Source organism: Zingiber officinale, chromosome 5A (genome assembly GCF_018446385.1).
Source record: "Zingiber officinale cultivar Zhangliang chromosome 5A, Zo_v1.1, whole genome shotgun sequence".
NCBI lineage: Eukaryota > Viridiplantae > Streptophyta > Magnoliopsida > Zingiberales > Zingiberaceae > Zingiber > Zingiber officinale.
In genome coordinates, this window is record NC_055994.1 from 117,451,937 (window position 1) to 117,479,918 (window position 27,982).

Here is a 27,982-nt window from a genome sequence, read left to right on the forward strand (position 1 = left end):
CTGTCATGACCGATCTCAAGCCAGATGAGAAAGGATGAGAGTTGCATCAAACCTTAAAATTGAATATGATGACGGGTACTAAAAGAAGTATTTGGAATAAATTGTGACGGATAACTAAGTGATAATTTAAAGACTAGCATTTTGCACAAGGGTCATGGATGGCAATGACATTTTACATGAAAAAAAATGAAGCTAAAAACAACTTTAATGGATGGAAATCTTGCTGGGTAGTGAATGGAAATAGAAATAATTAGAACAATCACACTTTGAATAGTTAAAATGAGTAGAGATTGATAGACGGAATTAGTAATGTGTAATTAAGGTAAGAACTGGGCTAGTGGGTAGTATGCTATTGTCAAAATATGAATAGCAAGTCTATGTTATTCTTATAAAGATGAAGCTTCTACTTTATGCAACTATTTAATATGCTTGGACAAATACATCTGTACTTTATATGCTTGAACAAATGCATCAGCTTAAGAGGCAAGTGTCGACTTAAACCATAATGCACCTTAATAGAGTAAAACAGAAAAATAGGCTTAGGTAACATATGGTGCCTGTGTTTCAGCATCACTAGATAAACAGAATAGCAGGAGCACTTGAAGATTTCAGGCATTGAAAATCTTTGATCAAATAAATTGTACAAAATACCAAATAGATAGACTCACTCTGTTGATGTGCGCAAAAGTTCATACACCATTTCTGTCTGCATAAAACACGTTATAATATAAATTGCTATTTGATAACTCCAAAGAATAAATATCAAACTAGTCATGAGCAAATAACCTGCAAGACATTTGGTAAATTGAGTCTTTGAGCAAGTTGTGTTGCAATCGTGGACTTTCCAGTACAAGCAGTTCCACATACAAGAATGACCAATGGTACTCTTTGGTGATGAAACCTAAAAGAACAACCAACAAAAATAAAAAGAAAGCTTGAAATCACTTACAGTAGTCAAAGGACAAAAAAGTGAGCAAATCAAAAACAAAAATCCCAAGAAAAAGGAATTTTTCTGTAATGAGGATAGTAGTACGGGATCAAACAAGATAATCCTTAAAAGTGAAGAATTATAATGCCTTTTTAATTAAAAAGGCTAAATCAATTTGTTTAGAGCATCCACACCAGCTTCCCTATCTAAAATGCATAATTCAGGGTAAAAAAGTTACTTTATTAAATTTAAATATCCACTTTTCAATGTACCATATATCAACTTCCAATTTCTTCTCTCTCCTCTATAATATTTAGGGAATGAAATTCATTCCCTAAATTTAGATAAGTATTGTTCATAAATACATAATTTAAGGAATGGTTAGGACAGCTGATGCAAAGGTTTTTTAGCTACCCTATCTAAAATTTAAGGTAAAATTTTTAAATAGGGTATCTGATGTGGATGCTCTTAGGTACTTAATGTTGTTGTTGTTATTATACTTCTATTGTTTGCCGCATATTCATAATGTATTATTCCCATGCAAAATACTGCAACAGAAAGCATCTGGCTAAGCACTAAAAGAAATTCCTAAAAATTGCAACACAAAATGTAAACCTACATTTTCTTAGCCCAGACAAATTAATTGACACACTTATAGAACATACAATTTATGATAATATAGTAAGTTTAACGAGTTCTGATCATCATTACCTCTTAAAGGTTAAATTTTAAGAAGCCATAACCCTCAACTGTGGATTATGGTTGGATAGCTGGATTAGCTAATTGAAAAAGGGAGAATGCTAACATTCTCAGGATATGCTGGAAGTATAATGAAGCTTGTCGTTTGTGGATAGAACTGAAATGGTTTTTCAAGAGATGGTCAACTGTTGAGTATCAGCTGGAACTTCAGTGATGGCTGGTGTTCCTGTGGTTTGCACTAATTTTGCTTTCATATTGTTGTTGTGAGCTGCTCTAGTAGAGTTTTCATTATGCAGTAAGGTTGAGATGGTGGTAGCATACAGATATATTTGAAGTAAGAAATCTTGAACCATGAAAGAGGTTCGGCCTTTGACCAAGATTGTACCAATTCAGTCCAGTGTCATAGTCAAAATGCATAGCCTTAGTTCATCGTATATATAACTAGGGTATTGTATAAACACTAGTTAAATGATTGTATTTTAAAAAATTTATGAGACAATATATGGTATAAAGTGTTAATCCAATCATCCCTAAGACATAAGTGGTTAGGTTTGACATTGAGTTTTGATATTAATATGTGTTTAAGTAGTGCAGAAACTTAGCAGGGCATAAATGAAGCTTGGAAAACTGGTGATTCAATGAGGTCGAGTGTTGATGATGACAGTCAATGTCAAGGCAACACACTTAGTAGGTTGGAGGTCGATTGGAGGATGGAGAAGCTTGCATAAGGCAACCGAGCAATGTAGAATGAGAAGCACTAAGGTGGTGTTAGAGCAATGTGTGCATGGTTTAAGGTTCGATAGAGTTCGGAGAAGAAAAATAAAGGGCATCCAAGGAACAACAAAAAGAGGAACATCAAGGCACAATGTTAATAATACAACAACAACCAAGCCTTTTCCCACTAGGTGGGGTCGGCTGTATGAATCCTTTTACGCCATTGAGCCCTATCTCCTATTATATTATCATCTATATTTAAATAAATTTTATCTTGTTTTATTGTTGCTAACCAAGTCTTTTTTTGTCGTCCTCTTCCTCGTTTGATATGCATGTTTATCATGGTTTCACATCGCCTAACTGGAGCATTTATTGGTCGTCTAAGTACATGTCCGTACCATCTTAAACGTGTCTCTCGGAGTTTGTCCTCAATAGATGCAACTCTGACTTTCTCTCTAATGCTCTCATTCCTTATTTTGTCCATCTTCGTATGTCCACACATCCACCTTAACATCCTCATCTCTGCAACTCTCATCTTATGCTCATGTGCTCGAGTCATAGCCCAACATTCAGCTCCATATAACATAGCAGGTCTAACTGCGGTTTTATAGAACTTACCTTTAAGTTTAAGAGGTACTTTACGGTCACATAAAACACCCAACGCTCCCCTCCATTTCACCCATCCTGCTTGTATTATATGTAAGACATCTCTCTCAGTCCCTCCATCATTTTGTAAAAATGATCCTAAATATTTAAATCTCTCGATTCTGGGCAACTCGTCCTCTCCTATCTTAACAATTGTTTCATTACTTCTAATATTGCTAAACTTAAATTCCATATATTCTGTCTTTAATCTACTAAGCTTAAAACCTTTCCCTTCTAGTGTTTCCCTCCAAGATTCAAGCTTAGCATTTACTCCTTCACGTGTCTCATCTACCAAAATAATATCATCTGCAAATAACATGCACCACGGTACTGTGTCTTGAATGTGCGCAGTGAGTTCGTCCATAATTAGTGTAAAAAGATAGAGACTTAGGGTTGATCTTGATGTAACCCTATCTTTATTGAAAATGTTTCAGTTACTCCGCCTGAAATCTTTACTCTGATTGTTACATCCTCATACATATCCTTAATTAATTCAATATATGTTACGCTAACACCTCTCTTTTCTAAAATTCTCCATATAATTTCTCTTGGGACTCTATCATAAGCTTTTTCTAAGTCAATGAATATCATGTGTAGATCTTGTTTTTGCTCCTGATATTTTTCAATTAATTGTCTGGAGATGTATAGCTTCTATTGTTGACCTTCCAAGCATGAACCCAAATTGATTTTCTGTCATTGTGGTCTCCTTCCTTAATCTTTTTTCTATTACTTTTTCCCAAAGTTTCATAGTATGACTCATTAGTTTAATACCCCTATAGTTTGCACAATTTTGTATGTCTCCCTTGTTCTTATATAAGGGAACTAGAATACTAATCCTCCATTGATCAGACATTCTTTTCGTTTTCAATATCATGTTAAATAATTTTGTAAGTCATTCAATACCTTGTTTCCCTAAGCACTTCCATACCTCTATCGGAAGGTTCAACGGCTTTTCCATTGTGCATCTCATTTAAAGTTTGTTTTACTTCTTAAGTTTGAATTCTACGATAAAAATTAAAATTTCTAAACTTATTTGACCTAATTAAATTACCTAAGTTAAGTTGGTCACCTAAATTTTCATTAAAAAGTTGATGAAAATACCTCTCCCACCGCTCTTTTATTTCTCCATCATTTACTAATATCTTATTACATTCATCTTTAATACATTTTATTTGGCTAAGATCTCTTGTTTTCCTTTCTCTCACTTTAGCTATTCTATAAATATCTCTTTCCCCTTCTTTTGTATCCAATTTTTGATATAAGCATTCAAAAGTTTCATTTTTTGCTTCACTCACTACTTTCTTAGCTTCTTTCTTGGCTATTGTACATTTTTTTAAGTTTTCCTCGTTCTTACAAATATATGATTCCTTATAAGCTATTCGTTTTTCCTTCACTTTCTCTTGTACTTTCTCATTCAACCACCAAGATTCTTTACTTAGTGGTGCATGTCCCTTTGACTCACCGAGTACACTCTTAGCTACTATTTTCAACTTTGATACTATCTTATCCCATGTTGTATTAGAGTCATCGTATATTTCACCTAATGCTTGTACTTCTACCTTCTCCTTAAATATATTTTGTTTCCCATCCTTTAACTTCCATCACTTAATTCTAGGAATTGTATATATTTTCTTTCTATTGATACTATGTTTGAGGCGTATATCCAATACTACTACCCTATGTTGGGTAGTTAAGCTTTCTCCAGGGATGACTTTGCAATCTTTACAAATCTTTCTATCCTTCTTCCTAACCATAAGAAAGTCAATTTGCAATTTATTATTCCCACTTTTGAATGTGACTAACTGTTCTTCTCTTTTCTTAAAAAACGTATTAGCTAATATAAGGTCATATGCTATCGCAAAATCTAATATAGTTTTCCCTTCCTCATTCCTCGTTCCAAACCCATAACTTCCATGTACTCTCTCATATTCCTCATTTTTCACTCCGACATGCCCATTTAGATCACCTCCTATTAAAATCATTTCATTTGGTGGAATATTTTATAATATTTCATCTAAGTCCTCCCAAAACCTTAATTTGGTAGCTTCATCTAATGCTACTTGTGGTGCATATACGCTAATTATGTTCATAGTTTCTTTCGCCACTATTATCTTAAGGGCTATAATTCTATCCTCTTTTCTAACTACTCCTACAACTTTATCCTTTAACAAACTATCTACAATGATATTCACTCCATTTCTTGCTTTACTCTTTCCAATGTACCATAACTTAAAACCCGAGTTCTCTATCATCTTTGCCTTCTCGCCTATCCATTTTGTCTCTTGTACACACAAAATACTAATTTTTCTCCTAATCATCATATCTACTACCTCCATTGATTTACCAGTGAGAGTTCCTATATTCCATGTTCCAAATCTTAGATTATTAGTTTTCCTATCATATTTGTTCTTATCTAACCTATGGTGTGAGAATTTTTGCCTATTCAACACTACACCCAAGTTCTCATGGAGATGTAGCGGTCTTTGCTGAGACGTTACAGTCGGCCCCTGTAACGTGAACTCTTGCATATTTATCACTACACCTGAGTTCTGAAGATGTAGCGGTCCTTGCCGAGACGTTACAGTCGGACCCTACAACGCGTTCCTTCCGAGGAACAACCTAGCATTAACACAATAGTTTAATGGATTCATTCATTGAATATTTGCCATAGTTTGACGCTGGCTGGCAACCTAACGCAACCCTCCTCCTTTATCTGGGCTTGGGACCGGCCATGACCGGTCATCATGGGCAACGTTAATAATAGCCAGAAATAATGTGAACTATATAGATGAAGCGTGAAGAATAGCACATGTAATGAGACAAAAATTCAATGCATCCCAGGGACGAGTAACCTGATGCGAGATAACCTTGGTGGCGAAGTCAAGATAAGCTTTGGTATGTCAATTGTAAGAGTCAAAAGAATATATCCTTGGAAGAGGTGGGAGTGAGTAGATCTCAACTTAGATGACACTCGATTATTAAAATAATCATAATCAGAATTCCAAAACAGTTCACTTGGTAAGCAAAATCAAACTTGGTAAGCTAAGTCAACTAAGGAGTCGACTTAAGCTAATTAGTCAACAAATAGAATGTTTTATGTTTGTGGTTGAGTCTACCCAATAGTTGATTGATCAGTGGTCACATGACACGTTAAGCCGAGTGATGCTACAATAAGAATGCTAGAATGAGATGTTGATATGATAAAGTTATGGTGCAATGATCGAATGGCCTAAAGTTACAATAGCATGACTTTATACTAGCTAATATGTATTTTTAAAAAAAAAAAAAAATATTTAGTTATGTTCACAGGTGGGAATAATAAGTCGCAAATTAATTTTTTTATGATTAAGAATAAAAATAAAAAAAAATGTAAAGATTTAAGTCATCCCAATATATGTTAGTAGTGTTGAATGTATACCTTAAGGATAGTATCAATAGAATGTGCACGAATCCTAAAATTAAGTGGTGGAATTAAATGATTGAAAGTAAAACATATTTTAGGAGAGGGTAGAATCACAAGAAATACATGACGACTCGAATACAATATGGAATAAGATGACATTAAAATTAAAAATAGCAGTCAAGTGTACTCAGTGAGTTAAAGGGGTGTGCATCACCAAGTAAAGAATTTTAATGGTGGAATGAGAAAGTATTAGAAAAAATGAATAATATTTGTAATAACAAAAAAACTTTAAAAAAATTACAATAGCTAAGAAAAAGGCTAAAAATGCAATGAATGAAGCAAAGAATTAAACTTTTGGATGCTTATATCGAAAATTAAGTAGACATTTAACAAATAGGTAAAGCGAGAGAGAAGAAGACGAGATCTCATCTAGATAAGATGTATTGAAGATGAATGCAATAGAGTATTATTAAATGATGATAAAATAAAAAAAATGACAGAAGAAGTATTTTCATCAATTTTTTAATTAAGTTTAAGTTATCAATTTAACTTAAGTAATTTAAATAGGTCAAATGAATATAAAATTTTAAATTTTTAATATAGAATTCAAACTTTAGAACTAGATCAAGCTTTAAATGGGCACAATAAAAAAATTATTTGGACTAGATGATATTCCGATAGAAATATAGAAATGTCTAGAAACAAAGTATTGAATGTCTTACAAAGTTATTCAATCAAATATTATGAATGAAAAAATGCATCATCGGTAGAGGAGGGTAATTATTCTAGTTCTCTTATATAAGAACAAAGAGACTTACAAAATTATATAAACTATAGAGGTATTAAATTAATTAGTCATACCATAAAATATTGAAAAAGAATAATAGAAAAAAACTAAGGAGACAACGATGATCGAAAATCGATAGTTTTTGATAGAATCTGAAAATTATACGGAGAATTTTAGAAAAAAGAGGTGTTAGCATAACGTATATTGAACTTATTAAGGATATGTATAAGAATATAATAACAAAAGTGAAGACTTCAGGCATTTTAATCAAAACGTTTCCCATAAAGATAGTCACATCAAAGATCAGCTCTAAGTTCCTATCTTTTTACATTAATTATGAACAAACTCACACATCCAATATACAATACCATAGTAAATGTTATTTGCATATGCAATTGTTTTGATAAATAAGACACTTAAAATTTAATTTTGACTGGAAACACTAGAAGTGAAAAGGTTTTAAACTTACTAGAGTAAAGATAAAATATATGCAATTTAATTTTAGCAATATTTAACATAATGAGACAATTGTTAAGATAAGAGTTGACGAACTAAGATTTTTAAATATTTAGGAACATTTTTACAAAAGAAAAAAATAGAAGGATTGAGAGGGACGTTTTACATAGAATACAAGCAGAATTGTTGAAATGAAAAAAAAAGTCAGATATTTTTTGTGATCGTAAAATACCTCTAAGACTTAAAAAAAAGTTTTGCAAAATAATAGTTAGACTATGTTATATGGAGCTGAATGTTGTACTATAACTCAAACACATGAGTAGAAGATGAGAGTTACAAAGATGAGAATGTTAAGATGATGTGCAAATGCACAAATACGAAATAAAAATATTAGAGAAAAAGTTGGGGTTGTACATTTAAGATAATACGGACATATACTAAGACCAATAAATACTCCAGTTTGGCTGAAACTATGATAAATATGCACATCAAATGAGGAAAATAAAAAAAGACTTTGGTAGCAATAATAAAGCAAGATAAAATTTATTTAAATATAAATAATGATATAATATGGGGATAGAGCGCAATGGTGTAAAAGGATCCAGATCCCACCTAGTGGGATGAGGTTTGGTTGTTATTATCGTATATAAATATATAGTACACATATATGACATATACACTTTTGTAAGTTATAATACTATTATGAGATTATATATATATATGACTTTTGTCGATGTAATCATGCCCCATGTGTTTGGTTAAGAATAAGTTTTGATGTGTTGGTCAAAGTGTTTAAGTTAGTTTTACCTTTGTTTTTAATTTGTATAGTCATGGAGGGACTTGTAGAATACATACAGAGACTTAGTGCTTCTAAGATTGGTAATTGGCTCGATGACTCACGGTGCAATGAAGATTAGAGAAACATGATATCGACATTTAAGGGATCATCGAACAAGAAGCATTACAATGATAACTTTGGAAGATAACTATGTCGGTAAAGAGTGAAGAATGGCATATAGAATGAGTTGAGGCTCCGTGCATCCAAGTTACTTGAGAACAATTGGGAGATAACTTCAATGGCAAAAGTTCAATTTTTATTTGAATTATGAGAGTCAAGCAATAATATTTTAGATTAGGATAGCTCTTGACTTATGTGACAATAACTTGTGTAAGGATAGAACTGTTAGATTGTTTGGAATTAATGATCTAGTCAATTGGAAAGTGCTCCCATTTGACTAGTGAACTGAGCCAACTAAGAAGTTGACTGAGGCTTAATGACTTGCAAATAGAACATTTTTATTAAAAACTTTAAGTCAACTAGATGAGTTGAGTCGACAAGGCAATCAACTAAATTCCTAACAAATTAAAAAAAAATCATTGATCAAATTGAGGAAAAGTTGCATTCGTAAATGATAGATCGGATAAAGTCAGACAATCAACTGAAGTTAGCATCAATCAACTCAAGTTGTCATTGGATTACAGAACTCTCTTGTAAGAGATTTCTCTACCTTCGAAAGGTCCAAGAAAGAGAAATGATAGTGAGGGTATTTGGGAGTGACTCATCTCAGAGTCATAAGTCATAAAGTAGTAGAGTAGGAACTAGGAACAAGAGTTTTAAACCACATTATATCGGTTTAATAGCATTGTAATGTATGTTTCTTATTTTCCTTGTGACTATCTGTGTCTCATTGACCTACTAAAACGTATTTATAGGTCAAGTATTATTCGCTCCATCTAACCATTCGATCACCATCCTTCAATTCCTAACAATTCTTATTATAGCAATTTTAATTAAAATGATTATACAACCACCAACAACAACTACAACAACCAAAGTCTTATCCCACTAGGTGAGGTCGGTTATATGAATCCTTTTATGCCATAGAGCTCTAGCTCCTACTATATTATCATCTATACTTAAATAAATTTTATCTTATTTTATTATTGCTAACTAAGTCTTTTTCGGTCTTCCTTTTCTTCGTTTGATATGCGTATTTATCATAGTTTCACATCGCCAAACTAGAACATTTATTGGTCATCTAAGTACATGCCCGTATCATCTTAAACGTGTTTCTCGGAGTTTTCTCTTAATAGATGCAACTCCGACTTTCTCTCTAATGCTCTCATTTCTTATTCTATCAATTCTCGTATGTCCACACATCCACCTTAACATCCTCATCTCTGAAACTCTTATCTTCTGCTCATGTGCTCGAGTCATAGCTTAACATTCAGTTTCATATAACAAAGCAAGTCTAACTGCGGTCTTGTAGAACTTTCCTTTAAGTTTTAAAGGTACTTTATGATCACATAAAGCACTTGGCGCTCTCCTCTATTTCAACCATCCTGCTTATATTCTATATAAGACATCTCTCTCAATCCCTCCATCATTTTGCAAAAATGATCCTAAATATCTAAAGCTCTCGATTCCAGGCAACTCGTCATCTCCTATCTTAACAATTGTCTCATTATGTCTAATATTGCTAAACTTAAATTCCATATATTGTCTTTATTCTACTAAGACTAAAATATTTTTATTGTCCCTTCATGAATTTAAACCACTACTACTAATACTTTTTCTTTTAATTGCATTACTGATATTTTGTATAATAAAAGTAGGATTAGAAGAAGAAACTTTAGATTTTATTAATGCATCAAAACACATAACTAACATTTCATGCAAAATATTTAATTTAAATCTAGAATCTAAAATAAATACAACTAAATAAATATCTAATATAATAAAGAAAACCATTTTGCCTTTATTATTAACACTCAAGAAGATAAAAATTCATTCATCGTATATTCATTTAAAATTAAAGCTATATTATAAAAATTCATTACAATTAATAAGAAGTATGATAATAAATACCAGATATCCGATTGCATTAATAAATACTTTTAAAATTTTATAAATACTACATATATTCTATTGGTGTGAAAATAAATATACATTGGTATTATTAACATTTTTTGCAAAAAATAAACACAATAATTTTCAATATAAAAATGAATCTTGTAATAATTTATATGTTAAATTCTAACATATTGGTAGATCATATGGAAATTTTTTAAGTCTCATTCTATTGAATTTACAAATTTTATCCTATTATTCCATTATATTAAGAGGCGACCATAAATAAGAAATAACAAATTTAATTAGTCTAAGTTGATTTTCTAAAGTTCTTAATTGATCTTACATGCATAAATTTAAAACATGACATACATCGAATATAAAACTATAAACCATCAATAGCAAATTGACATACAATTTTAATTTCTTCAATATTTGCAATATTAGAATTAACATCATCAAATGATATTGAAAATATATTATGAATGGTATGTACTTTATTAAATAATTTCATGTGTTAGTAAACCTTTTTAGATTCATTATGAATTGTCCAATGGCAAGTCACCCATATATGAATGAGTTTTTAAAGACTATTTAAAATATCATAACATAATGATATCTTATTATTTAATTTACTAAAATTTTCAATTAAATCTTTTACCTTGCCTCATTTCGAACTTCTCGTCGGATTACAATGTTAGAAGGTAATAATATTTCATCACTGTCATCATGTTCTTGCTCATCAATTACATCAATGGATTTTTTCTAATTCTTAATTGACCCCTTCTCGTAAAAGCAGGAGGTTTGTCATTTTCTTTCTTTAGTAAAAATTGTAAGAGTTTTACCTTTGCTTTTACTTTTATCTATGGACTTTGGATGGGTTTGAGGTTGGGATGTTTGAGAATGTCTAGACCGAGATCCATAAAATCAAAATTCTTGATCAAAAGCTTCATCATCTTCTTTCTCACAGATATCTCCTTAGATTGTATTTTTTCAATCTGTTGAGTAAGAAATTGAGATGGTCATGGTGGGTCTCCTGCTTCATCATATAATGGATTCTCAGCCTCAACAGTGCTCCACCAATCCATCATTGGATCATTCTCAGTTTGGACAAATCCAATATCAAATGGATCTACATCACCATACTCTTGTTCTTCATTCTTTTCTGTTATTGCTCTTAGTTGAAAACGCATATTATAATGAACGTAGACCATCTTCTCCAAGCAACGATAAGAAAGACGATTTTGTTATTTTGTATGAATGAGGAAGAAAGTTGACCAATTTCTTTCACAACTACTTGAAGATGTTGTATGTGAGAGAATTCGTACTGTAATCTTTTTCAAATTTGGAGATAATCCTCCATATTGTAACAACCACTCAACTGTAAGATAAATAGTATTTTTTTTTAGTATTTATATTTATTGACAATAATTAGTAATAATTTTTTACTATATTTACCTACATTTTATATCTGCATGACACAGCAATAAGATCGCTAAAAGAACAATATGCCTCTCGAAATAATCGACTTTCATTAATAGTCTCAGCAATTGATTCTCTATTTGTATATAATCTTGATATTACATGTCTGAGGGTCACTAATAAATTATCATTTGTGTTAAGATTATAACGGTATTGATATATCGGATTGAAATAATAACCTATAATAATTAAACATACATAATTATTAATAACAATATTAAAAATTCTTTATCATTAAAAAATACGTACAGGCCAAATGAATAGATTTTTTCATTTGATCATCCCATCTTGTAATGATTATCAATGTAATGTTGATACTTGGTCAATGATTGTAGACGCCTTTTAACTTCCTCTTTTGCTTCATGAATTAGGTGGTAAACGTTGCCCGTTTATGGCTTCTTGTCCATATCGACTTTACCTAGAACAACGTACACTGGTTTTACTGCTATAAGAATATCTACGATCTAGTCCCAAAATCTGACAGATATAATAATTTTTTGCACCTCCTTACCTTCAGTCGTGTTAGAATATTGAGATGCTTCTCAATCCTTAGAAGAGAACATGATCTTCAATCCGATTTTTTTCTAATTCAACGATTTTAACATGAAAAAGTGAGTAGCAAATTTTCCCAAATAAACCTAATGATGATTATAGAGAAATTTTTGTTAAAGATTGACCTTTTTTCACTACTTTCTTCACTATATCGAGCTTACTAATATCTGTCATCATCAAATCGATACAGTGTGCTGCACAAGGTGTTCCAAATAATATTTGATACTTTTGCTCCAATACCTCTCCAACCCTCTTAAAGTTGACACCATTATCTGTAATCACTTGTACTATATGTTCTGCACCTATCTCTTAAACTACACTATCCATCAAACGATATATGTAGGGTGCATCATGATAGTCTGTAGTTACATCAATAGATTTATGAAATATTATCTTTCTATTATAGTATAATAGAAAGTTGATAATGCTCATCCCTGTAGGTCCTGTTCAACCATCACATATTAACGTAACCCCATATAAGCTCCATTGCTTCTTGCATGATAGGATTCAAGTCTTGATCTCCTCCACTTGTTCATCTAAATATGGACTGATAATTTTATATGCAATCGGAGGTTGAATACCGGGACCAAATTTTTGGATGTTGGGCACCATGTTATGTAATATGTGTTGTTTGCTGCATTTGGGGGAATATGATTAAAATGAAAAAATTTAGCAATACTTTTACGATTGATTTCTTCTTCTCTTTTGAATATGCATCATCAATCCTAGTATGTTTGCTAGCATGGCTTGGGAATGCTAGTGGATCAATATCAATAATATCAACTAAACGCCTTCGTCCATAGAAGGAAAAAAAAATGACCAATATCACCTTGTGTTGAAATAATACGAATACTTGCACTCCTTCCTAATGTTGCTGCAATGGTTAAGCCACTTCCACTAGCCACTTCTATGTCGCATATTTTACTCATAGTCATATTGAGTTCGAGACACACTGAGAGCTGCTAAAAAGTCTTCGTCATTTGGAACTTCACCACGATCTTCAAATTCATCATAGGTTGGTTCTTTAGAGTTTCAACTATCAACAAGTTCACGTTGTCGTTGTTTATACTTTAATACTTTTTTGCCATCAAGTTCCTCTTTCATTGCACGACGAACTTCTTGAGAAACTTTTAGACAATTAGAAACATCTAGATATCCACCAGCAAGATGTTGTTTTAGGCGTGTGACCCCACTGTCACGTCCAATCATATCGCAATACAAACATTGCCAATAGAATCGATTTTCTAATCGACGTGCATGTCTCCAAGCTGGATCATAAGATTGTTGTTTTGGTGTCATTACCTATGCATTATAAAAAATTAAGAATAATACGTATTTTCAGGTAATGGTCATCATTTTATAACGTCATGAATGAATTTATCATTGTAAACTAACAAATTAAGTATATAAACTATAAAGAGCAACTTCTTGAAATTTGAAACAATCTCCTAAGAATATTATTTCAACTTTCTCAATTTAGAATGATCAGAATTGTACAAAATTATAAGTGTTTTATTAGGAATCATAAACTTGACAGTATACCTTTATCAAAACTATCAAAATAAAGGACATATAATATTACCTAGACAAATCAAGTAAAAAGCATTCTAAGACAAATATATATGACAAAGAAACATTCTAACACAAAAATATATATTTAATATGTCAAGGAAGCAATAATCTTAAAAGTAAAAAAGTTAAATATGTTAATATTTATGGATCCAAATTTCAAATTAATTCTAAAATAAAAAAATATTATCTATAATAAATATATAAATTAACACAAAGATGTTACTTTACATATAATAATTATACAAATTAATTATTTATTCATTTAATTAGTTATTATATTAAATAATATAAATTTAAAATAGTAAATAAATATCAATTAAATAGTAAAATAGTAAAAAAATATAAAATAATAAAATATCAGAATATAAATTTAATTTATTAGAATATTAGAATATAAATCTGAATTATTATATTTTTTAAAATTTTAAATTAAATTGAATTTTTAAATGAAATTTTAAATAATAAAAAAAATATTAGAATATAAATCTGAATTTTTATAATTTTTTTTATTTTTAAATGAAATTTAAAATAATAAAAAATATTAAAATATAAATCAGATTTATTATAATTTTAAAAAAAATAAATACAATCTAAAACATTGAAAAAATTTTAAAATTTTAATTAAAATTTTAATTTTAAATATATTTTTTATATATTTCATTAAGATAATTTAATTAGGATTTATAAAAGCATGTTTGGAATATCACGCATACCTTGGGAATTTTTTAAATTAATTAAATTTAAAATATAATTATCTCACGGCAGCAGCAGATCGCGGGGTCCAGCGGCGCCAAACGCATTGCGAGATGCCTCCAGCGCCACCGAAGGCGTCCGACGAAGATTCTAGCGTCGTCGGAGGAGTCCAACAACTATCCCGACGTCGCCGGAGACGTCCCGTGGCACCGTCAGCGCCGAAAGTGTCGTGGTATACTTCCGGTGCCTCCGGAAGCGTCCAGCAAAGCTTCTGAATCCACCGGAAGCATCCAACGACTCTGCACCGCCTGCGACACATCCGAGATAGGGACGTCGGGCAATAGGGGAAATCACACCTCCGGAGTGTCACCGCTCTCATTACTCGCCTCGCCGCTGCTCGCCTCGTCGCTACTTCCCTCGCTGCTATTGATCGATCACTCTCTAGTGCCTCTTTATAGATTTTTTTTACCTTCTAACGCTACGCAATTAATTGATCGTGACAAAGGAATGGATTTAATTCCTTCTATCACGGAATTAATCAATCGCGACTGAAGGAATCGCATTCCATCTGTCGCGCGATTAATCGATCGAGACAGAAGGAATCGATTCAATTCCATCTGTTGCTCAATTAATCGATCGCAACAGCGCGCGTGCTGTCATAGATGCGCGCGTGATGCACGCTGAAATAATCGGGCTAGGTGCCGATTTTGCCGAGGTGCGGAACGATAAAAACCGTCTGTACTGCCCGGCATGGAACGACATTCTTTTCCTTGGCTAGTACTATGATTAAGCCATTAAACATGAGATCTAAATACCAATTAAGGCATGAACAAAATCAACTAGCGGAACCACACAAGAACTTGGATAAAATTGATGAAGTAAAGGGAGAAACATCTCTAGAAAATAAAACCCTACTCATAGGAAAAACCCTCATAAAGAATCCAATAAAAATTTATTTATTCAAACATTGTAACCCCTTTTGTAAAATGGCAGTAAACTCATTCTTCAAAAAATCAAAAAACAACTCATTTTATCCTAATACAAAATATAATTGACTTTTCTAAAAGACTTGAACTTTTTAAAATTACCTAAATATTTTTCTAGAAATATAACAAACTATAAAATTTTAAATAACTTAGACAATTTCAAAATTTCCAATACATTGTCTTGATCAATTGTTAAAAATTTGTCCTCGTGCAATCTCTAAGGCCACATTCTACAAGTGCAAATCATGATTGCAATTATGCGTCTAGCTAGTGTTTCTCTTGAACTTCAGTGCTCTTTGATTTTCACCAATTTCAGTGCTATGTTTGGATGTTCCCCATTTGAGTGAGTTGTTTCTTTGCTACTATTTGATTTCTTCACATGACCCTTGAGTTTGTTTCTTCCCTTCTAAATTCCTTCATCCAGCAGCTACAATCTTGTAGCCTATCTTCTTCACTGTGGTTTTTTTTTTATCAAATTTTGTATAGAGATTCTAACAGATCAAATTCTTTGGCTCATATTTGATTTGCTAATAAATTCTTAATCTCTGCAAATTGGTATTGGTCCTCTAAACCTCCTTTTCAATCCTCTTGTTACCTATCTTCCTAGAGTTGTTGCTACATCCTATAGCTTTCATTCCTCAAGCACATTCAGTTAACCATCCAATGCTAGGAACAGAACCTATGAAGGTTGTTGGTCAAATCACTCTTATGCCAACTTTACCACTTTCTTTGGTTCTCTATTTTCCTAGATTTTCCAGTTGCTTTGGCAATTGATTATGTTTCTCTTTAGGATGTCAGAACACTGGAATGATAATTGGTAAGAGCATATAATTCTGAAAGGTTGCGTCAGTTGACAGAATCTCCACATTCATCTGTTATAGTTGCTGACTCAGGTCCTCTACAAATATATAGTCAAGTCACCTAAGGCATCTTAGTCTGCAAGATGTAGAGAATATATTTCCTAGTTTATCATGGCTACAAAGTTTTGAGTGTGATTATATTACCAAGGTTAACTTTCAATCCTGTTCTCTAGTCAAGTTAGAGAACATGCTCATGTACCTTTTCCCTAGTCCACTAATGCTTGGGGTCCTAATTGTGTCCCTTCAAAGTTTCATTTTAGGTATTTTGTCAACTTTATTGAAGAGTACTCATGCATGATGTTACTCCTTTTAATGAAATAACAGTCTCAAGTTTTCATTATTGTCACTTTCTTCTCTACTGGGATCAAAACACAATTTGTAACCCAACATGAGAAATAGCATGCCGTTGCAGCTTCGCCGCTAGCTTTCAAACTTTCCTCTAATCAAATATTCTCTGTCAACATCTTGTTCTCAAACATCTAATAGAATTGTGTCGCAGAGATTAACAATAGGCATCGTGTTGAGACTGCAAGAACCTTAATACTTCAAATTGCATGACTACTTCATGATAAGTCCTTTTTTCTATTTTTCTTCCCTTGCAATAAACCATACAATATTTCATCATGCCTATTTGGATGAACTTGCTTTGTTTCATATGTTGTCCTCAAGGAATTATAATCTATCGTATTTTCTTTCCAGATGTTCTAGGTTACAAAAGAGCTGCCAATGTTATTCTCCAAAGTTACATTCGTGCTTTTGTTTCAGCTAAGGTAACATTCTCTGAGTCTATCCTTTTTCTCAGGCTCACCTAATACATCTGAGATGATAGCTGAGGTGTTCCCCATGCCCACACCTTTGTATATTCCATCATATTCTGTTATATGAATAGCAATATAAAATTTGGAATTACAAAAGAAAGACAAAAGAGAGACGGTTTCATTGCAGTAGCTCAGAGCAAGATCCCATATGTGATTCTTTATAAGAATTGAACTAGAATGCCTACAGTCCACTTAACAATGCCAAGACTTACCTAGTCATCATTTTATATCGGTTTATGTACTCTTCTCCATAATTTCTTCGCTCCATGAGCTGCATGTGGATATACAAATAAGATTGAAACTCATAACCCAAAAAATTCCTGAATGATAGAGTTTTGAAAAGAGGATATAAAAAAACAAATTAGTAGCTCACTGTTAAAGAAAGCTTATATCACTGATGTTCAATTAAACTTCAAGTTAGAAACTGTAATTCAGCTCTAGGACGGTACATCATTCAGTGGCCTGATTTTTATTCTTCAGTAAAAACAAAGAATCTAGTAGTGGGAGCCGAGAAGATATTACATATATTTTACTAGTTTAAAGGTTTCACACAAAGAAGAATTAATTGGATAAATATAATGTGGGGACATTAAATGGGAAAACTAAGAAAATTTAGTCTCTTGATTTAACTAATACGATTTTTCTGGGTTTTACAAATAAATAGAAGGAAGATGATACCTTGAAAAGATTGGCTTCCAGGTCAGACTGTGATCTGCAAACATAGCATGGTTAAGTTAAAATATACAAAGTGACACTGATTTGAAGAGTCATCTCTAAAGGATGAACTTGAAGCAATAATTTTAGGAAGCAAAAAAACAATACAGATGCAACCATGGTTTAAAGTTTACTTAGCACTGGCTAGTCCAACCACAAGAGTGTAACTAAACCAGTCACCCAACACCTTGATGAAATGAGACAAAGTTCCTGCTAATGGGGATGGTCAGTGGTCCATTCTGCTGCCTGCAAATGTTGCTCTGGAGTTCACTCTCAATGGCTTATTTTATTTCCCCCGCAGCCATATGACTCCTGATACCCTTTTCTCCCACTCATACTCTGATTTTTTATCCATCCACACGAAATTCCTAGTCATTCAAAGTGGATGAGAAGGCTAAATGGAGACGAGCTCATATAATTTTTGCTTCATTCAACATGAAGACGAGTAACGAGGGATCAGTGGCATACAAGCAGGGATAACATTCCACTTCTCAAGGAGTGGAGGAGGAAGATACTGAAAACATAAAAATGGAGATGAGGATGCAACTCCCAAGCAGGAGATGTAAACATGCACTAGATGTTCACAACTGTTCAATGGCAGCCTCAAAAGCAACATTAGTAGCCGCAGTTCCATCCAAGTCTTCGAGCAAAGGTAAAACTATAGGGGGAGCGCCTAACAAATGCCAAGTCGGAAAAGCAGGGGGAAAACATGAACGGTTGTTGAACCTCTCTATGCAATTAATGAAATGAGCAATTACCCAAATTGGGCTCCTAACGTTCAGAGATATGCTGAGATCAGGCCTCATTACTCCAAAATATCAAAATAAAAAAAAAAATCCCAGTTACTGAACCAAAATGCACTCTACTATGCATTAAGTTGTCTCACAAATCAGCTAGATTCTTGAATTAGGTTATTTAGTTAAATCACTTGATTGAAAATGAGGCAAATGCCCATTTAATTTTAGATGATATTTTTTTTAGTTCTGCAAATGTGAAATTAATTAATTTTGTCCATCATATTGTTCAATAAAACAATTAAATGGTTGTTGCGCTAGGACAAAATACCCCCGTGATTTACTTGCTTTTATATTTTGTAATGGGGGGCCGGCGATACTAGGCCACTTAGGGTGAGCGATATCACCTTTTGCTTTATGTAAAATAACTAAATGAATTGAAACAAATTAATCACTTCCTAAGTTTTAAAAAAAACACACATTAGACATTAAATTAATTTGGTGCTTTCCTCTATTTTTAATGAATATTTCACCCAATCAAACTATTTCACCAAATAACTATACAATTATTTGATACAACAACACAACTTGATGGGTTGAAATAATTGAACAAGAAAATTTAAAAAGGAGGCAAATACATTTTATTTTATAGTTAAATATTTCTTAAAATTTAAAAATTCATAAATTAATCAAATTTGATTCTATGGGTGGTAAACGATCATAATAGATTGAAATCGGCAAAATTAAATTATTTTCCCTTTTTAAAAACAAATGCCACTTAGTTAGATAGACATTTATCTATTTGATTTTCCATTAAGGATGTGACCAAGGTTGTCAAATTAAGATTTGTATAGTGAATTATTTTGGATAAGAATTCAATTATGAAACTAAGGTTCAACTAAAATTATTATATTTTTAAAAATTTTCACTTGGTTAAAATAATTTTTAGCTTTAAATGCACTGAAAATAATGTAAAATGATTGATAGAATGAGTACCTGATTTTGCTACTCATAGGACACATATCTTTGCCTCTCTGTATTATGTTTTTATTCTCTTTTTATTAATATGAGCTGTAATCATTTTTTAAGTTCAATGTAATGCACCAAAAGAAAATTTAATCCTTAGAATTCTTTAGATACAAAATCCATATTTTGAAGTTGGAATTCTATAAATTCTAAGTTCTAAGTGATCTATGTAGCATTAGGCTTTGAAGAGAGTAAAATGCAATTAGAAAAAAAAAATGATTAACCAGGCTGGGTAACGTCGAGCCTGTGGTGAACAGCCCGGTCCCACGGAAGTTTTCCACCAGCCACCAGGGTAAATCGGGAAGCGCACGTGGCGGCCAGCCCAGAAGCCCAGCATCCTTTGATTACACCTCCCATTTGGAGGAAAAATTTCTGCAAATACGCCGTAGTTGGAGTTCAAACCACAGGTGCCTGGGAGACAACCTGGATGTCCTACCACGGCATCATGGCCCCAGGGACAATAAAATGCAATTAGAAAGAAAATATTTGAGATTGAGTGAGATTATTTATTCATTTATGATAATCTACTATTTCAAAATGCTACTCTCGAATCTTGGCGAGAAATGTTATAAGTGAAAGATTTTAGGCTTAGTACAGCAAAAACAGAATAATGAATTTAAGTTTAGAAATCTTTGATGTAATGCCACAATTATTAAGATAGAAGATGATAAATTGTGTAACTAAGAGTTTTAAGTATTTAGGATCATTTTTGTAAAAAGATAGAGGAATTGAGAGGGACGCCTTACATAGAATATAAGTAGGATGGTCGAAATAGAAAAAAGTTTAAGATGTTCTTTATGATCGTAAAATACCTCTAAGATTTAAAGGAAAATTTTACAAAATGGCGGTTAGACTTGCTTGTTATATGGGATGCATGTTGGGTTATCAATCGAGCACATGAACAAGAGATGAGAGTTATAGAGATAAAGATATTAAGGTGAATGTGCGGACATACAAAAATGGACAGGATAAGAAATAAAGATATTAGAAAGTTAGGTTGCTCTTACTAAAACTCTGGGAGACACGAGATACACATTTATGGTGGTACGGACATGTACTTAGATGGACAATAAATATTCTAATTAGGCAATGTGAATATATGAGAAATGTGCACATCAAACGAGGAAGACCAAAAAAGACTTAGTTAGCAACCAATAAAATAAAATATAATTTATTTAAATATAAATGATAATATAGTAGTGAATAGAGCCTAATGGCATAGAAGGATCCATATAGCCGACCCCACTGAGTTGGTTGTTGTATTATAGTTAATTTTCTTTTCCGTAAAAATAAAAATCATTGCATCATGAAATTATTGCTAAATTAATATTCCTCTTACATTGTGATAAAAATCAATATCCTTATATTAGCATCCACTTTATAGATTAACTAAGGTCATCTCATATTTCTTAAGAGAAACACATGTAAAATCTCACCATCAGCGTGGAGAAACCATTAACAACCAACATCAAATCTAACAAAAGTTGTATTAATATTTTTAAAATAGTGAAATAATTCACAAAATACGAAGTTTCATGGGACTTTTAAACACAAAATATAAAAAAATCTATTAGAGCTTCAACTTTCAACATTTAAATTCTTCTCTAATCACAATAAAGCCACTTATACAATGTTTATTAAATATTAAATTAATATATTAATAATCAAAATACAAAATAATTAATAATTAATTGATATGTTAATTAATTAATGATAAATTTATTAACATATTAATTAATTAATACATTGCTATCTTTTGCCAAATTAAATCATCTGCAAGACCTAAAAGCTCATGAAATCCCCACAAGCCACCATACCTTTGTTCTTCTCCACCAGTACTACTAGATTTAAGTTTGCTATAAATCTTCCTCCAACGTTCATAGCCTTCAACAACGTCAACCGAACCAATGTGCATTCTCTCCTTAATTGCTAGACCTTTCATAGCTTATTCTCCTCTCCTCTTGTCTTTATCTCCTCGAGATTAAAAAAAAATATTTTAATCTTCATGAGTTGAAGTTGGATGGATTCATGTGGTTTTGATGTTGACCAAGACAAACAAACATACCATTTTACCTTGCTTGGCTTGAACAACGCATTGTGGCATGGTGGTACATTGATTTTCATGTCTTGATCTTCCAACATAACAAAATGTTTTGGCAGTACTGGATGGCATGGCTCAATATTTTAAAAATTGATTCTAATAGTAGTTTGTGTCACTTGCTAGCTTAAATGTTAGTCAAATTTTCAATATAGAAGAATAATTAACTTCGTTTGGTATTTACACCTCTATTCTTGTTTGTTAACTTTCCCACAGGTTGTCCTCTTTCATTCTCAGAATCCTTAGTCGCCACTCTCATCTTGAATAATCCATTTTCAGGCATTTGATACACAACACAACTACAATGTTTCTTCCTTGTGATAACTTCTAGTTCTTATTCAAAGTTTCTGCCTTGTGATAGCTTATAGTTCTTATTCAATGTTCCAACCAAAGAAAAAAAGATAGTTGATGAATCAAAGGGTCAGTTCTTTGAAGACAATTTACTGCAGCTCATTAAGAGTTAATGTTCTTTGTTTATTTTTCAATTTTATTTTATTTGCAAAAAAATGTTTTATTTTCTTTGGGTGATTCTAGTAATCATAGTGTATTTTTTGCATGATTCTCTATTTTTTATCATTCAATTAATTGTACAACTCTGTTTTGGAGATTCTTCTCTCTCGTGTGAAATTGTCAAATAAAGCACACAACCTCATGAGGATATTGGCTAAGGTATATGGAATTATCCTTACACTGCATCAAGTCTCATGAAATCACCGGTGGACGAAGATGAACATTGCTCAACTTCCATCAATCAGAAAGATGTGCCATGTTTACTATCACTTCTTTCAGGGAAAGTGAAAACCCAAATAAATGCATGGAATCAAGATTGTGAGGTAGATTAGATATTGAAAGTAGATTTTGAGTTAAAACAACCTCAAGGACCACCTTTTAAGTTAAACAAGTTAATCTTTACCTATACAATTATAATTATTTTCCTAAAGAGAGAGTGAACATGGCTTCCAAGGGCTAGGGATGTTCATAGGAAAGCTCAGTTTAGAAATTAATTTAAAATTCTACTCAAAAATTTTTGGCACAAACATAAAAACTTAAACAATCCCATAGACAAGAATATCCAAAAAATTCCAAAACCCAACCACATGGGATTTTTTCCAAAAATTCAAGTTTCAAGTACACGTTTTTCCCATACCCCATACTTGAACAGTCAGTGCATCAATCAAGCTTGCCCCAAACACAATCCAACATGCTTACACACCTAGTTTCAGAATGTTCAAATAGTCCATAGTCAAATACCATATAAAAATCTTGGGAAAATGTCAATTGAACATAAATATGCTTGCAGGATTATGAGGCATCCTTTTGTTACCAGAATTACTTCCCACATTCCAGCACAACCACAAAGTTGAAGCTAAATCAGAATATCGAAAGAAATCTTTGTTTTTCTGCGCTCTCTCCCACAATCCCAGCCTACCCTTAATAGGGTAAGCAAGACCTCCACTTCCCTTTATTGATGCCCTCCCTCTTGTTCAGTCTTCTTACTTAACTCCCACAACTCCTCTCCTCTTCCCTTTCAACACCAAACTGTATCATGTCTTGGTACTACTCTGATATGTTCATACATTAATCCAGTCACGTATCCAATATAAATATGTCAAGTTGAAACCTTAGAAGGCACATAAGGTCCATACCAAGCATAAACAAGGCCACCTATCATGACATATAGAGGGGCGAGACATTCCATGGCGTGAAAAAACTAAAATTGCAGTAAACATTCATGTTTAAGTACTTTGACTATAAAAGAGAGTGCAGATCATGCATATTGATGAATGGATAAGCACAACATACACATCGAGAAGGCTATTATCCACGAGTAGCTTTTTGAGTTCAAGTGCAATTTTGATAGCCACATGATTAGGAATCTGAAAAGCAGAAAGTGATAGCAAATAGTTTAAATAATCAAACTCTGAAATACGCTAAAAAATAAAACACTAACATATAGATATCCATGGAATAAATATATTGAAACAATTTTACTCAATGTATGAATTGTGTGATCTAGTAAGTTATGGAGAAGAGTAAAGGAAAAATAAGAAACTTATCCCAAACCTTGCATTGACTTGATGATGAAAGATTTCAACATTATAACTTATACACTAATTCATACAAAAGAGAGCAAATTCTCGTATAAGTGCTCAGAGAAGTTGATTTATGTTCAGTAAGACATGTGACTATGCATGCACACTTCCAAGAAAGATGCACAAAAGCCCAAATTAGATTGACTTGATGTCACGTTTGTACAACATGAGGTCACAATTTCTTGCGCATTCAAAGCAAAGAATCCACTCATAAATGAGCTATGGGCTAAGAAAGTTGTTTTTCTAAGTGGATGCAATATCAATTTACCAAGAAGAAAACTTTTTGTTTTATCAGAGTACATAAGATACAGCAACAACAAACAACCCTTATCCCATTAAATGGGGTCGGCTATATGGATCATTTTACATCATGGATTTAATCTCCTATTATATTATCTATATTTAAATAAATTTTATTGCTAAGCAAGTTTTTTTAATCTTCCTCTTTCTCATTTAATGTGCATATTTGTCATAATTTCACATCGCGTAACTAGAATATTTATTGGTCGTTTAAGTACATGCTCGTACCATCTTACATGTGAATTTTAGAGTTTTCTTTCAATAGATGCAATTCCGACTTTCTCTCTATTATCTTGTCTATCCTTGTATGTCCACACATACACTTTAACATCCTCATCTGTGCAACTCTCATCTTCTATTCATGTGCTCGAGTCATAGCTTGACATTCAGCTCCATATAACATAACAGGTCTACTCGCCGTTTTATAGAACTTCCCTTTAAGTTTTAAAGGTACTTTACGATCACATAGAACACCTGACGCTATCCTCCATTTCAACCATCCTGCTTGTATTCTATATAAGACGTCTCTTAATCCCTCTATCCTTTTGCAAAAATGATCATAAATACTTAAAACTCTCACAACTTGTCCTATCCTATAATAATTGTCTCATTACATCTAATATTACTAAACTTAAATTCTATATATTATGTCTTTTACTCTAATAAGCCTAAATATTTCACTTCCAGTGTTTAGGGCCAAGATTCGAGTTTATCATTTACTCATTCACATGTCTCATCTAACAAAATAATATCATCTACAAACAACATGCACCATGGTACCGTGTTTTAGATGTTTCCAATGAGTTCGTCCATAATTAGTGTAAAAAGATAGGGACTTAGAGTTGATAAGCCTATTTTTATGGAAACGTTTGGTTAATCTGCCTAGAGTCTTCACTCTTGTCATTATATCCTCATACATATTCTTAATTAGTTTAATATATGCTACACTAACACATCTCTTTTCTAGAATTCTTCATTTAAGTTCTTTTGAAACTTTATCATAAGCTTTTTCTAGGTACCAAATATCATGTGTAGATTTTCCTTTTATTCATGATACTTTTCAATTAGTTGTCTAAAAAGATATGTAGCTTCTATTGTCGACCTTCCAAGCATAAATCCAAATTAATTTTCAGTCATCATGGTCTTCTTCTTTAATCTTTTTGCTATTACTTTTTTTAAATTTCATTTAACTCATTAATTTAATACCCCTATCGTTGCACAATTTTGTACACCTTCTTTGTTCTTATATAAGGAAACTAGAGTACTTATTCTTCATTGATCAAGTATTTTTTCATTTTCAAGTTAAATAACTTTATAAATGTTTAAATACTTTGTCTTCCTAGGCACTTCCATACCTCAATCAAAAATGTCCAACTACTTTTCTATTTTATATCTCATTTAAAACTTATTCTATTTTTTGAAGTTTGAATTATATGATAAAAATTTAAAATTTTATACCCATTTGACCTACTAAAATTACGTAAGTTAAGTTGATCACCTAAACTTCCATTTTAATTAATAAAGCGCATCCGGTTAGAGATGATAATTTCCTCCAAAGATCCGATATCAGACCCGAATGGAGAAGGATATGAAGGGACTATCAATATATGATATCCGACCCGAATAACCAATTAAATAATATATATATATATATATATATATATATATATATATTAAAGAAAAATTTATTTTTCCAAAACTCATTAACTATTTTTGTTGATGCTAGGAGTAGACTATATAGATGTTTAATCTTTTTTTTTTAATTATATTTTATTTTTTTAGCATGATGTAAACTCTAATATGCTTTTGTTTAATGATGATAGTTGGATGGAAACAAGAAAAAAAGTTATTAGTATTGTTAGGGCCAAAAGAATTCACATATTTCCACAATGATATCATATTGTCTAGCCTAAGCCCTCATGATTTTATTTTTGGGCTCTGCTCAAAATGTCTCATACCAATGGAGATATCTTTATCTTTTAAACACATGATCTTTTCATGTCTTTCCAATATGAGACTTTTATTGCAATCCCAATAATCTTCCTCTCAAACGAAGGACTACCCTTATTCTCATGGTCCGAGCCTTCTTGCAAGCATTTAGTCACTCTTGACCTGTTCGGGCCTCCCCTCAAGCATCTAGATCCGATTACTCTTGACCTACTCCAGGCCTCCCCGCAAGCATCCGATCACTCTTGACTTGCTCCGAGCCTGCCCACAAACATTTGGTCACTCTTGACCTGTTCCAAGCCTCCCCTCAAGCATCCTCATCCGGTTACTTTTGACCTGCTTCGGTCTCCTCGTAAGTATCTAATCACTCTTGACATACTCGTGACCTTCCCACAAACATTCGGCCACTCTTAATCTGCTCTGGGCCTCCCCACGAGCATCCGATCACTCTTGACCTGCTTCGAGCCTCCCCTCAAATTCGTTCAAGGCCACCCCACATGACATTCGGTCTGGACCATAGCTTTGATACCACTTGTTAGGGCCAAAAGAATTCACATATCTCCACAATGATATAATATTATCCACTTTTGGCCTAAACCCTCATGTTTTTATTTTTGGGCTCTACCGAAAAGGCTTCATATCAATGGACATAACTTCATCTTTTTAAACCGATGATATTTTCCATGTCTTTCCAATGTGGGACTTTGATTATAGTTCCAACAAGTATAGAAGATATTCGATCCTTTAATGAGTATTGGTATGAGTATGGATATCCGGTACTCGATGAGTATGAGGACGGAGGCTATAAAATCCAACCCGAATCCAACCCATTGCCATTCCTACATCCGTTGATATTTTTAATATTTGAACTTTGGAGCATAGTGTCAAAGTGTTTCTTTTGTACATAAAAATAAGTTTTAAGCATCATCAGAATTCTTTCTTATAATTAACATTGCCCATCCTACTTGGCAGTGAAAAATAATTAACACCTTCCGAGTTTTCCGTTCATGAAACTAATCCCACTGCCGCAGACAAAAAGCCTCAAAGCCAAGAAAGAAAAAATTAGAAAAGGGGTAATACCTTGGTAACGGTTAGCATTCTGCTGAGAAGAAATCTGGAGAGGACGTAGTAGTGATCGGCATTGTCACCGAGCCATACTTTCACCTGGCCAGCATCAATCATCGATCAAATTACAAGATCAAGTATTCAAATTCTAGGTGCTAGAAGCCATCTTAAACTGTGATTCCTTCCAGGTGAGGATAAACCAACCTTGACGAAGTCGTACTTGGAGGAAGCGTTTCGGGACGGCAATCGGGCGGGTGGGTGGGAGGCGGTCTTACCTTTCTTCTCGTCGGACGGCTCGTCCTCAACCGACGACGTGGGGGGAGGAACCGAGAGTGAGACGGAGCATACGGACTTTCCCTTGGTGGACTGGATCTCAGATGTCGCCATGCCGCTCTACGCTTTACCGCCTCGGGGACGTCGTGCAACAAACGGCAAACCATCCCTCCCTTCCACTGAAAAGAATACAATCGAATCCGTTCTCTCTAGTCCGAGTTGTTTCGTCGAACCGAACCACGGATTGAGCCGACTGACTTAGGTGTGCCAATATAAATAAAACTTG

The 27,982-nt window shown here is 32.8% G+C and overlaps 1 protein-coding gene across 1 annotated transcript; it reads right to left on the reverse strand.

Moving 5' to 3' along the window:
- Positions 1–500: 500 nt before the first annotated feature.
- LOC121981469 lies at positions 501–27,898 on the reverse strand. Its single transcript, XM_042534000.1, has 7 exons — positions 27,628–27,898; positions 27,439–27,522; positions 23,822–23,895; positions 18,125–18,158; positions 17,659–17,717; positions 787–901; positions 501–706 (listed from the first exon to the last, which is right to left on the reverse strand). Exons 1-7 carry the CDS (start codon positions 27,808–27,810, stop codon positions 665–667), a joined length of 591 nt encoding a protein of 196 aa, XP_042389934.1. The 5' UTR covers positions 27,811–27,898; the 3' UTR covers positions 501–664.
- Positions 27,899–27,982: the final 84 nt, after the last annotated feature.